The 14,655-nt window shown below is 38.2% G+C and overlaps 1 protein-coding gene across 1 annotated transcript in view; it reads left to right on the forward strand.

Moving 5' to 3' along the window:
• LOC111142604 (DCC netrin 1 receptor) overlaps positions 1–14,655 on the forward strand; it is a 739,964-nt gene that overhangs the window by 662,071 nt on the left and 63,238 nt on the right. The window contains exons 21-22 of the mRNA XM_022495904.1: positions 895–960; positions 12,602–12,764. Coding sequence (XP_022351612.1) covers positions 895–960; positions 12,602–12,764 — 229 coding nt within the window. The remainder of the gene's footprint in view (positions 1–894; positions 961–12,601; positions 12,765–14,655) is intronic.

The following is a 14,655-nucleotide window of genomic DNA, read 5'->3' on the forward strand; positions in this document are numbered from 1 at the left end:
GAGGGAACTCTCCAAAGTGAATAAATGGAATATTAGCTGTATTCTTGTATGTGTTTGCATATAAATTCAACTCCCAAATGTGTTCCTATAATTGTCAGCCTAACAGATATTCTAGAATTCAGAATCTAACAAAATAATTATAGGTCTACAAATGTGCCAGTAGAAAAAGGTATTACCTGTGGTGAATCACCATTAATTAAATTTGGATCATGGTACAATTCTGGTTATTTCCTGGCTCAGTGCTCTTAAAGACTGCTTTTACAACGGTTGCACGCCTACTGGAAAGCAGTTTTTCCAGTAATGTGATACTAAAGAAGCCTTCTTCCTTCCCTGCTGTGTTTGTAAGAAATATTCAGAACAGGTATTTGTGTGGTGCCATAACCCCATTCTTTACTCCTTATCTAATACCTCATTCCCAGACACCTGTTTGGCACATACCACAAGGACTGCTCAAAACCCATTTATAAGACAAAATGTGCTGTAAAGTAATAATGCTAATTTGCCACAAAGTCATATCAGATGACTTTGGGGGGCTCTACCTCTCTAGGGGCCATGACCAGCACCCTTTCTGTTCTGAGATGATCAGGAAAACTGGGGACACTTTTTGCAAGAAGGTTGGGAAAAAACAAAAAAAGAGGGCAGACGACATTTCAGAGAGGAATTGAATTTAGCTTGTTTAAAAGAGTCTATTCATGAGATTTTTGTCACACACAGAAAATAACATTTTCTCACAAAGTGTACTGGAATTAATATTCTGAGCCTTTCTCTGTGGTGGCCAAAACAACTTGTTCAATTGTTTGTGTGTTTTAAAATATTTATTATTTCTGTCTGTTTTCTCTCACAGTGCTTTCAATCTCTGTATCCCTAACATTCTTGTGTTTTCCCAACAAACAGGTCGTCATGGAGATGGAGGTTATTGGCCAGTTGATACTAATTTGATTGATAGAAGCACTCTCAATGGTAAGTCTATCAATTAGGTTCTATTGGATTACTTATATTAATTAAATGGTTAATTCTAGAGTGTCTGAGGCAATTTTTTTTTGAACTACTGAAAGTGTTCAGAGCCCTGGACCTAGGGTTTTAGTGGGGATAATAGAAATATGAAATTATTAGCAAACCTGTAACATATTCTGCCAGCAGACAGTGCCAATGAGAGTCAACAAGTGTACGAAACAGAATCAGGTAGAAAAGCTTAGAAAAATCACTTTTGTAAGTGATGAGGTGTTGTTAACAATATAATATTTAGATTTTAAAGTGTTATATGTATTTAAAATGTTTCCAAAAATTTAATATTATTAGAGAAAGGTGATGTCTAAGGTAGTTTGAAATAAACCCATCAGCTTCCTAAAATGAAGTCGCTGGAACCTTTTGCCTAGAGAGTTTACTCTCCAGAATCCTCTGGCACCTTATTGCTAATTTTTCTTTACACTGTCAAGATTAAACATTTCTGAGTGCCTGGGTGGCTCAGTGGGTTAAAGCCTCTGCCTTCGGCTCAGGTCATGATCCCAGGGTCCTGGGATCGAGCTCCACATTGGGCTCAATGCTCAGCAGGGAGCCTGCTTCCTCCTCTCTCTGCCTCCCTCTCTGCCTACTTGTGATCTCTGTCTGTCAAATAAATAAATAAAATCTTAGAAAAAAATTTTTTTCTGCTCGCTCTAATGGATCATTCACATGCTTTGGGTTTGAGCAGACAGAGGTAATATCTTAACTGCACAGAAGAAGCATATTGGTGTTGGAGCTGTCTTCTAGGACCTTGTCCTCAGTTTTGCTGAAATGGAAACCGTGGGAGAATGGAATAATACTAGCCAAACTCCCAAGGGACTGATGTATAAATGCTAAATTCCTTTTATAGGTTTTTATAAAATTGTTCCAGTTGCTGTTGTTTGGTTTGGTTTACTATAAATATATGCCATATATTAAAAATACAAATATGAACACTGTGTACCCATCAACGAGGTTAAGATATTAAATAGTCAACTTACAATTGAGATCTCTGATATATGTCTGACTTATCACATGCTTGCCACCATGTCCTCCATTCCTCATTGAGGTAACCATTCTCCTAAATGTTCTATTTTATACATGTTTATCACCTTATAGAAATGGCATCATACTATATGTATTTGTTGCAACTTGTATTCCTCTTTAATTTTGTTTTTAAGATTTATCCATATGTTTACAAATACCTCTCCTTCATTTATCTTTACTGCTGTATAGTGTTTTATTTTATGAAAATAACACAATAGACGTATATAACCATTTTAGCAGGATTTCATGAGAAATTTGATTACTGAATAGACAAATATTCATTTGGGTGGTCTCCTATTAAAAAATCCATATGGGAAGCCAAAACTGCAATCTAAAAATTGCTTGCTGGGTGAGAAACTAGAATAAGGGGGTGAGTTACATAATTATTTCCTATTCTAGTCTATGATAACCTAATACATCTATTTTCCCAAAGAGGACATATGTGTCTGTGGAGTAGACCAGATGCTCCAGATAAAGACTCAGTGTCCCCTCCTCTGGCCGGTGGTGGACTCAGGAACATATTTTTACCTGTTACCTCTTCTTTTGTAATTGCTACACACACCCTCTTCTGGTAATAATGCATTTATTTGACCACACAAGTATAATTTCTTACATTTAAGCTTCTTCAATATATTCCAATCAGACCCATCTGAGGTTATATCCAGAATGCTCCTTCCAGATTACTACAATCCTCACCACTATTGTCTTGCACACAGATCCTTTTCCCTCATTAAGCAACACTATTGTCTCCTATAGGTATTTCTGGTTTAGACACCTGGTATAGCTAGTACCTGGCTCTGGTAGTTTCCAGACTCTCATACACACAAGGGACACTTTGGGGAGCTCACAGCAAGAAGATGAGAGGAGCGATATGTTGGGACTGAAAACAGACCAAGGACGTGCTCCTTAAATAGGTTTAGATAATGGTGGCTCCCTTCCCAAAAGCATGCAGGTTTTATCATCTCATTCTTTTGCCTCAAATTTTAAGTCTCAACAATATGCCAAACACACTTCATGCATTCAAGCAGTCAGTTAAGAATGGCTACTAAGTCCTCACTGCATGCAGGGAGCTCACTATGAGCTAAGCCCATATATTGAAAGCTAGACCCCCACAGGAGAGACAAACGAAGAAGGAGAATTACCCAGGAGGACAAGGCAGAGAAGTACACTCTGGGAAGATGAAAGAAGGTGAAACAAATCCCAGGGATGCGAGGGAGGGTAAAGAAGGTCCTTATTGAAATTGGGTGGGAAAACAACATTGTAGTGGTTTTTGCCCTGAAATAGGGACATTCTAGGTTTAGAGTCCATGCCAGGAATTAACATCATCTTCTTCCATTTTATCCTGCAGAGCTGATTTTCAGATGCTGTTCTATAGAGAGTTTCAAACTGGAATTCATCCATAGCTAAGAGCATAACTATCTATATTGGCATAAGATGGTGTTTTTTGAAGAGACAGAGTGCCAGGAAATTAAGAGAGAGTCAGAATGGTTAACTGAGGAGAAACGGTTGTCCCTTCACCGTTTCTACTCTCTGCTAAGACATGGTCATGTGCGTCAAAGGTGCAGCCGGTATAAGCCTCAGACAGAAAGCCGTGTGTTCTCTTAAATTGCACGTCCTAAAGAGCTTTCATTTTGGATAAAACTGCCAAATTTAGCAACTCAAAATACAGAAGGCCCACTAAAATTTCAGTCATTTCTAATTGCCGCTAAATATGAGATAAAGGAAAATGTTGCAAAGAGTTCCCATCTCAGTGTACATATGCATCTCAAGGTACATACATACAGGCAACTAGAAATACTTGAAACTTAATTGAGCCTCCTATATCCTTAATTACTAAATCTAGCAGTCATCATCTTGGATCAAGTTTCAAAGTGTGATATTAACTATTTGAACTTCGTGTTCAAACTAAAGTGAGGTTTCTGAAAAGAAACCCCGCACCACGATGTACACAAACAGGTAAGTCAACAAGAACTTTACACAGGAGTCAGACCTTAAATGAAGAGAATGGCAGTGACAGTAATTAAGGGAAAAGTATGTCATTGCATTTTTTTTTTTTTTTTTTTGCCATTGAAGCTTCCTCGTGAGAAAGATAATTGCAGTTAAATTGAGTCTGATATATGTTATCTCACCAGAGAAAGTCATGGAGATAAAATAAAGGAATGACAGCCAGTGACTTTGAACTAGTTTGGATAGATTATTGTCATCACCCCTTCGCGCTTAACGAGGTTTTAGGTGTTTCCTGTTAAATGAATGGGATGAACAAAGCACCTGAATCATTTCTAGAACCCTTACTGGAATAACGAATTGTTACAAGCTACTTGACTGATTAAGGTGAATTGATAACCTCTAAGAGACATGGGCCGTGGAGGGCAAACTTCATCTGTTTCCCATTCTATTTGGCTAACCCATAAATGACGGTAAATATGTAATTTAACTTTAGCTCACGTTATTGCAAGCCAATTAGCTAAGGCATCTTAGAAACCCTACCTTCCTAATTAAAGTTCTGCTAACGTCTTAAGCCTTAAGAAGGGGATATAATTTCCAAATTAACGTGCAAATGAAACCTTGACTGATAAAACCCTGACCCCACCCAACCGAGTCTGCATCAACAAAAATATTTTAAAATCTGAGTTTTTGATCCTCAAAACCAGGAAAAATTTCATACAGCTCCTCTTAGAGTGACATTAGTATTAAGTTTTCCTGTCTCTCCCTACACTTCCTGGAATTTATCCTTCAAAGAATTACAATAGAATAATGGCTTATTGTCAGGATACTCAAGCTAGTTGCAAATAAATTTAGACCTCACTAATCACTTACGCTCTCTTACAGAATGCCACTCTTTTAAAAATGCACTCTTGGAATTCAAATAAAGAAAAACAAAGCTATAGTTCATGTTTACTCTTGTAGTTGGAAGCCCTTAATTAAATTGAGGGAACTGAAGAGGCATCCTAAATTACTTGATGGCAGGTAGAATCAAAGCTAATATGTACTGATATGCTCGTATTTTACTTTTATGGTGCATTCAAGTTTATGGTCCACATTCTTAAAGCAGGAAAATCTTCAACTTCTAAAAATGTGATTTTGTAGTTTATATTTGTATGAATAAGAAAAACAGTGACAATTACTTCAATCCTGCTTTTCTCATTGGGGAAGATAAATCACCAATTTCTTTTCGTCAGTGGCTCTGTCTGTAATTTGTTAAATTAGTAATTTTAGCTAAGAGGTCTAGGATTCCTCCAAATATGTTGCTATATTGATCTCAACCTTTAGATGCCAAATTATGTTTGATAGGCATTAACGCTTTGGTAAAATATTGTTAAAAAGTCGATATTATTAATTAATTTTTAAATATTCAGAGTCATATTAGGTGCTCTTAAAACATGACTTACTCTGTGTGCTTAGGAGAAAAAATAATTATTTTCTCCCTACTTTTGAAAAATTTTGTTTTACTATTTTCAGAACTCAATAGCATTTTAACTAATCTAAATAAAGTCTGCACTAAAGCTCTTCCATATTTGCATGGATTGATCATTCTAAGATTGACAAGCTATTATAAGATATTGAGCAGACAACTTAATGTTAAGAGAAAGGTCCAGAAATAAAACTTTATGTTGTTTCCCTGATAGAAAGTCATTGGAGTCTTCCAGGTTCTCAAGCTCTAGTCTACACTTGGCTCTGCCTACCTACCAAACAACCGTTATCTATGGCAAATGATTTTAAGGATCCCAGACTAATCCCACGCCCCAGGTTCTAGAATGACTTTTTTTTTTTAATTTTTTTTTTTTAATTTCTTTTCAGTGTAACAAAATTCATTGTTTTTGCACCACACCTAGTGCTCCATGCAATGCGTGCTCTCCATAATACCCACCACCTGGCTTCCCCCACCTCCCACCCCTCGCCCCTTATAGAATGACTTTGCCAGGAATTAAGACTGTAGGAATCAAATCACTTAAAGTTTTGGGATCTCAATTTTTCATCTGAACATAGAAGGTGTTAAGCTAAATCAGGGTTTCTCAACCTCAGAACTATTGCCGTTTGAGACTGGACAAGTATTTGTTGTGGGGCCCATCCTAGGCAACGTAGGATTCCTGGCCTTTACACACTAGATGCCAGGAGTATTTCCCCTCTACCATGTTGTAAGAACCAAAAATGTCTCTAAACTTTGCCAAACTTCCCCTTGGGGAGCAAAATCTCCCCAGTTAAAAACCACTGATCTAGATCGTCATCCCCCAAAGGTTGTTTCAAGGTAAACAGGTCCCATGAGAAGCTCTGAGGGAAAAAAAAAATGTCCTTTTGTCAAATGAGGATTAGGAACCTGGCTGGGCCACTCATATCTCTTTTGCCAATCCCCCCTCTTCTACCTGAACACTAGAGGTATCAGTCTTGAAAAAGCATGTCTGCTGACTCTACACTTGATTCGGTGACCTCATCTACTCCCCTCTATGTGCCAGCTCCCAAATTTACATTCCTAACACAGACCTTCTAGCTGTCTCCTTATAATTTAGCATAAGATCTCGACCCCAACATAGTCAAGACTGAGCTCTTGTTCTTCTCCCACTGGTCTTTCTCCCTCTTCCTCACCTCAGACACAGGACTATGGTTCAAGTCTGAACCTGACGCTTCCTTTTTTAACTCTGCCACCTGCAGTCTGCTTTGTTCGTCTACTTTCAGACTGTGTTGAGTGTCCATCTACTTTGCTTGACTGCCTGGCCAGCAACTCAGTTGAAGCTGTATCACTGTCTCTCTCCTGGAGAACGTTAACGTCTTCTTGCCTGGTCTCTCCCTTGTTTCTCTTTCCAGCCTCATTTTGTGCCAGTTCCCTTTGGCTCCCAGTGTTCCAGACACGTGATCTGCTCTCAGTTCCCCTGTAAAGAAACAGGCGCTAACTCCTAGGGTACTCCATGATTCTGCCTAAATGTTACTTTTATAATGAGGTCTTTCATTATGACCTCCCTCCTCCTCCAAGGACTATTATGGTTTCATATTACATCTTTCTTTTGGACTCTACTGTTTTTTAAAAATTATAGTTGTAATTTTCTATGTATTTACTTCATGATTTGTTTAATCTTTTCCAGGAGGTTGTAAACTCCATGAGGTCAACAGTCATGCCTCTTTTTGAGAGGCATGGGGTGGGGGGTGGGAGTAATCACAATGTTCTGATTTGATGTTTACTAGTTGTATTCCTCAGACGAAACAAACCTAGGATCCTCCTACTCTGCCACCATCCCACAGTGTTCTACTTTGAAAACTATTCTCAAACCACACAATATACAAGAAGATAATGATGTGTAAAGTATTTGGAAATAATATAAGCATGGCCCTATAAATACTTCCTAATGGTTCCATAGCCTGGCTATTCCTCCCTCTCTGTTCTTCCAGAAGAACAGCTCAGAAATGGAGCTTTCACAGCTCCCTTCTAACAGTTATGGGTTGATCCCAGGTGAGAAGTAACCTGACATTCTACTCAGGTCACATGATCCAGACAAGGTACATGTTTCAAGAATGGAAGAGGTAGGCCACTTAATATATATTGATTTTTTTTTTCCTTCTCTGGTCTAACCAGTTAGGCAGACTTATGGCTACATCACAACTATGTGTGCCTCTTAGAATTTCCTTTCTGCCTTCTTGAATACTTGAATGAATTCTGTCCCCCTAAGCCCCTCAGCTTTACTGAGGTATAGTAGATAAATAACTTTGCATAAGTTTAAGATGTACAGTGTGTAAATTTGATAGACTTTTATATGTAGAAACAATCACCACCATAGCTTTAGCTGACAACCCCATCCCATCACATAATTACCGTTTATTTGTTGTAGTAAAAAAATTTAGTATCTACACTCTGAGCAACTTACAAGTATACAGCACAGTATTATTAACTGTAATCACCATGACGTACATTGTAACCCCAGAATTTATTCTTCTGGTAACTGGAAATTTATACCCTTTGATCAATACCTCCTCATTTCCCCCAAACCCGTCTTATTAGCCACCATTTTACTCTGTTTCTATGAGTTCAGTTTTTTCAGATTCCAAATACAAGTGATGTCATAGAGTATTTATCTTTCTCTGTCTGATTTATCTCATTAGCATAGTGCCCTTAAGGTCCACCAGTGTTTTGATCATAGCATCATGTCCCCAGCACCTAACTGGGTCTTCAACATATTTTTCTAGAATAATTGGATATATTCTTTACCATCCCTGCCCTGTCTCTCCTGGCAATCCACAGTTCACATTAGCATGTTCAAAATTCTGAGCTTTTAGAAAAGAAATATGTTTTCCAACTAAATTGACCAAGGAACTTCCTCCCCACCCCATAATGCTGATTAATATTTCATTTTAGGGAACATGGGGCTAGATTATCTGTGAAATTTCTTCCAGCTGATTGACTATATAGCACCTTATTTCAGCAGGAGATGCTTTGAAATATTCAATGCCATAGGAATTTCTGTTCAAATTCAAAGACCTGTAAAATTATTGAGATGTATGTTGAGCTCGAAGTGTTCTAATAATAAAACTGTTATCAGTGAAGACTGCATTTGTAGGAAAGAAGCCCAGTCCCCAGGCAATCATTGGATCTGTTCTCTCCCAAGTACTATAAAAATTAAAGACATTATTATTTCACGAAACCAATTTTCCAATTACTACTAAGACTTTAGGCCCATCGGATTATGAAATATATATTTGTTTTTACTGAATTTATTTGAAAAAGGATGAAACCTTTTATGGTAATCAAACATCATGAAAATAAAAACTGGATGGAATGCCCATATGACTTTTAAACATTTACTTCTCTCCTTATCAATTTTAATGAGACACATCTAGGTCTTTGATTACTCAAACAATGGATATCCAAGCTATTTATGAAAACACTAAGAAAAGATGTATTAAGACAGCGTATTTTTCTTTAATTTGGCAAGATCACATAGAATGAATTTATTGAACGACATCATAGTATCTACTGAGGCCCAACTCTGGGCCAGGGCCTGTGGCCAGTGTGTTATATCCATCATCTCATGAAATAATCTCCGTGTTCTGGTGGATATTTGCAAATCTCTGAATTATATGCAGCTCCTCTTCTGAAGCCCCAAAGGTGGTAAGTGTTATCTAGCCTCTTCTGGACTCAGACTGTCATTCAGAACTCTTAACGGTAGTGATCTAGTTTTTTGAGCTCTAATTTTTTTCCTAATTTGGAGCAGTCTTTGATGCATCCACATACATGGTTGATGGCCATTACTTGCAGATTGCATATTTGTGAATTTACCTACTGCTAAAATTTATTTTTAGCCACCAAAATCAGTACCTGTAGAGCTTTTACGGTCATCTGTGGACATGTGCAGAGCAGCCAAAAATTTAAGTAGCTCAGTGGTCACAGACTCAGCCGAAATGGAACAAGGAGAACCTCTGCCTTATTGTTTCAGTTCTCACAGCATAAACAGGTGTCCTTTCTACAGTGTATTTAGTGTCAATTGTTCCTATTTTTGTGAGTTTTCTGGTGGGGGGATCACTGTTTTAAGTGGCCCTTATATGTAGTGATGAGGGGCTGCTCAGTGTTCCTACGTGCGAAAGGCCGTGTGATGTACCTTGTGGAGAAAATGTGTATGTTAATTAAACGTCACTCAAGCATGAGCTGTCATGTTGTTTACTGTAAGTTCAATGTTAATGAATGTACATTCTATATTAAATAAAGTGTCTTTAAGCAGAAACACCCATAAAACAAGGTTATGCATTGACTGATAAAAATGTTGTAACCAGAGACTCCCAGGAACCTAACATTGAATTGCCTCCAGAAGCTAGACTTAGTATTCCTTAATTCAGTGTTTACAGCAACTTTATAGAACAAATTACTACAAATAATGAGGGTCAACTATATCAAAAGAGTCCTTTCCACTTGACTTTCTGAACTATGCACTTGATATCAAATATTCTGATTATTCAGGCTTTGAACTGAGATTGGGAAATTAATGAAAGACCCTGAATACCAAGTTTTAAACTGATGGGAACTTTTATGAGGAAGTCATAAAGGCCTGGAGTCAAAGATTTATAATGGGAGTCCTCATGATCCCTAACTCTCCGAGGCAAATGGCACCAATATAATCTCACTAATGTGCAGCAGAGTCCAGAGTCATTACTTTCTGACTTGAAATGTGGTGTCTTTCTGGGTGGAAAGGGAAAAAAATGAGTAGAAATTTGAAAAATTCTAGTTTACAAGGTTTTAAAAATATTCGTAAGTTGTACTGCTCTGTAGGACTCAAACTAAGTTGGTCAGAAATGGTGAACTGTTAAATTTAAGTCATGCTAATAAAAATCCATGATATCTCCAACTGTCTTCATTGGAAGCTCTCACATAAAAGGTTAATTTATTCCAACCAATTAATTTATTAAGCACAGAAAGGGCATATTGAGATACTACAGTAAAATGACTTTTTAAACGGTAAGTAAAACTATGCTACAGAAAGTTCTGACCTTTCATTACTTGCCTCATTCCTTTGTAGTAAATGTAAAAATTACTTCAAGGAAATCATTTCTTTCACCTAGAAGCAGAATCTTTTAACAGAAAGTGCTATTTAAACACTTTTGATGAGTTTCTCCCCAAAGATTCAAGTTCTATCAGAAGGGCTTAATATTTTTCCAATAATAATGACTCAGCAATAACTTAAATTTAGGTGACTATTGTTTCAAAAAAGCATTGATTCTTAAATAACTGTCAAAAGATAGTGTTTTGATTTTGAAGCAAGAACTGGGTTTTCTATTCATTTGTGAGAAATTAATTTATTTTTCACATTGAGTATTATTTCTAACAATTTTGTAGTTTGGAAGTTTACATCAAAAGTATCCCAAATGGTATGGTAGATTATCAATTTAAGCAACATTTTATTTAATGTTTTCATAGTACAATGAAATTATATTACTCCCCATCAGGTGCTAAGTTGATTATTTTGTATGTATTTTCTCTAATTCTGACAATAGCTGTATAAAATAAGTATTATTATTTCCATTTTATAGGCAAAGGCACAGAGGGTCCAACGGCCTAAATATTTCACTCAGGAGGTACCGAAACTAATACAGATTGTTAAAGAAGCACATTCAAACTCGGGTCTAGGAAAACATCTGAACTCATTGCTTTCTGCTACTTTTTAAATTAAGTGATAAATAAAATAAGCTAACATTTACTTTTTAAAACACTGTGACATGTAATGAATCACATGATGTATAGAACACAGTATTTCTAATTGATCACTGAGGGTTTAAAGAAAGCAATTTAAACAGTCATTATCCATTCTCACTTACGTAAGCAAATTATAAAAAATATCGTATTAGTCTGTTATTTTCACTGAAATATCGTCTACCCCGAGGTACTATCGCAACACAGGAGAAGGTTTATATCAGGATTTTATGACACTCTTTCAAACCCAATGATTGGCATTTAAGTGGGATTCATACATTTTTTTTTTAAGATTTTATTTATTTATTTGACAGACAGAGACCACAGTAGGCAGAGAGGCAGACAGAGAGAGAGGAGGAAGCAGGCTCCCCTGCTGAGCAGAGAGCCTGATTCAGGGCTTGATCCCAGGAACCTGGGATCATGACCTGAGCCAAAGGCAGAGGCTTTAACCCACTGAGCCACCCAGGTGCCCCAGATTCATACATTCTTAACAGGTTGAAAATTAAATGTGTTTTATAGATAGCTTCTTTAAAAACAAAAATGGAAATAAATTGTGCGTGATTGGTGTCAAATAGTTTGTCTTTCACATCATCTAATAAAAAGTATTTTCTCATAAAGCACAGACTCCTTGATTCTCATCACCCTGGAATTTTCACAGTACAAAGTAGCCTTTTTCCTCCTCTCCCTACTTTCTACTTACTATGGTAGGTTAATTCTTCTCTAAAAATAAACAAATAAATAAATAACTTAGATAGAACTCACATACCATAAATTCACCCTCTGAAAGTGCACCAAGTCAGTCGTCTTTAGTATATCCACAAGGTTGTGCCACAAGCACCACTATCTAATTCCAGAATATTTTCAACACCCCCAAGAGAAAACCTATACCCATGTGCAGCCCCTCCCCATTCACTCCTCCCATCCACTGGGAAACACTAATCTACTTTCTGTCGCTATAGATTTGCCTATTATGGGTATTTCCTATAAGGGAAATCACAATATTGAACTCTTGTGTCTGGCTTCTTTCCGATAGAATAACCTTTTTTAAGGCACATGCGTGTTGTAGCGTGTATCACGTGTAGGTTCCTTATTATAGCTGAGTAATACTCCCTTGTATGGAACTACCACATTTTGTTTCTCCATTCTTCAGTGAACGGACATTTGGGTTGTTTCCACTTTTGGCTATTCTAAATCACGCTACTATGAGTGTTTCTGTGCAAGATTTTGTGTGGACATATATTTCATTTATCTTAGGTAGATAACTGATCTTTCCTCTCATTTTTCACTGCTTTTATTCCCAGCTTCAGGAATGCCCAGAACAATAGGAACTTTCACATCCTTAACAGCTTGCTAAACACCAAGCTGTCACATCTCCCTAAATCTGATCTCCATTTGCCTGTCTTTCCCCAGAGCCACCCATTGGCCAGATGCACCCCCCACATGGCAGTGTCACTCCTCAGAAGAACAGCAACCTGCTTGTGATCATTGTGATCACCGTTGGCGTCATCACAGTGCTGGTGGTAGTGATCGTGGCTGTGATTTGCACCCGGCGCTCTTCAGCCCAGCAGAGAAAGTAGGTAACAGCTGGTTCCTAAGAGAAGAGAGGTCACCATTTGACCTATCACCTTCTCGAGTTATATTTTTGACAAGTCTCTTCCTGTGTTCTTTCATAATTCACCACACATTCCCTTATCCTCTGACCTGAGCAAAACGTTGCCTTTTGTTGATTCTAGGTCCATAACTTGAGTGAGTGAGGGCCAGACTTGCAGACTTAATAACAGCATCCATGTGGAGACCCACTTGGCATTTCTGCTTGATTTTACTTCTCTGGGCCAGATTCTTCCTTTCAGGTGATGGCAGGTGTTCCTTTAGCAACATTTAGAGAATGGACTTCATCAGATCCCAATTCATGGCCCTTTAAACAATTACGTATAAAATGTTGGAGATGTGTGTTCCTCTGAAAGTATTTCCCCATTCTGGCAAGGCAGACTGTAGGCATTGAATCAATGTTTGTTGCAGGAATGACTGCCACACTCAATGCCGTTACAATACGGTGGAGTGTTTAGTTTGAGATAGTAGTTAGGATAGAAGAGAGATTCTAGAAATTCAGAAGAGTTCGGATTTCCTGGCTGTGCTTGATTCTTAGAAATTAAACTTTTGGAAGGGTTTAAAAATATTTTCATATTATGCAATTCCAGGTTATAGCACATGCAGAGGATGATACATCAAAGTCAAAGTTTAGAATGGAAAGATGGCTTTAATTCAGTTTATCCCCTTCCAGCAACATCCATAACCAGCATATTAACCTTGTGGCAGCTAGCTGTGGGAATCAGCAATAATATCCTGGTTATCCTCTGCCTCTCTGCCTCTCTAGCACTTTTCAGATCTTGCCTGATATGTCCCTTTCAGCTGTACTTTCTCACTGAATTGGCTATAATAAGCTCTTCCCTTGATTTTTTTTTTTCCTTTGGCCTCAGGCATGGTGCCGGCTTGAAAGCCTGAGGCATGGACCCATCGGTTGCTGGTTTGACAACTACATGCTACACACAGTGTCAGAGAAAGATTCTCCAACAAATAATTGTTCCTCTTCCCTTGCTAATATCTTAGTTTGACTCTCTTTGAAACATTCCTATGACCCAATCGTTGATCTGTATTGTATCTTCCAACTTTTGAAGTAAAGCGTTTAGAAATAGGGTACAGGAAGATGTACAGACTGAAGAAAGGGACGTAGGCGCGTCAATGCAGTCTTAACTGACGTATGTGGCAGGGCACGTTTTCTATCTGGCTGCATTTATGAGCCTGACCATCTTCCAGCTGGTACTCGCTAGTGCGCTAATCCTTTGTGCTTAGACAAGAAACCAGCCCCACTGAGCTTAACTGACTCTCATGTGTTAGCATTCTGGGAAATCCTAATCACCCACAGAACTTCCACACGCTCGACACTTAGTGAGGCTCTGGAGAAAAGGGAACTGTAAGCGAGGAAGGCATGGAACAGTCTCTCGGTCGAGCTACCCCAGGAAAGGTGTGGTGCAGGTGTAGCACCGTAGAACACCAGTGGGGCCGGGCTCTGAGGCTGAGCTGAGAAAGACTCACAGACACGGAAGTGGGAGGGCTTCGAAACCAAACTGGCCCTACCTCAGGAGAGCTTTAAGAACAGGGATGGGTTCCCTAAACCAAGTTTAATTAACTCAACCATCTGTATGTAGCAGGGTGTTGTGTTTGTTCCGTTTTCATCCTTGTGAGAAGAATGTTGGAGGGTTACATCGACCTGATGAATCGGGTTCCTGAGCACGTTGCTTCCTGAGAGAAAATGCCAGTCTTCTCAAAGTGCAACAGTGGGATCTGATGCTATTTTGAGAAACTCTTAAATTGTCTTAAATCCCACTCTAAGCATTTTGTTAAGAGCTTGAGGGTTTTATTTAGAAAGAGTCGAGGCTGAGCCCTGGGTATGATTTGTTTTTAAA

Source organism: Enhydra lutris, unplaced genomic scaffold (assembly GCF_002288905.1).
Source record: "Enhydra lutris kenyoni isolate GAN:26980312 unplaced genomic scaffold, ASM228890v2 scaffoldscaffold8, whole genome shotgun sequence".
NCBI lineage: Eukaryota > Metazoa > Chordata > Mammalia > Carnivora > Mustelidae > Enhydra > Enhydra lutris.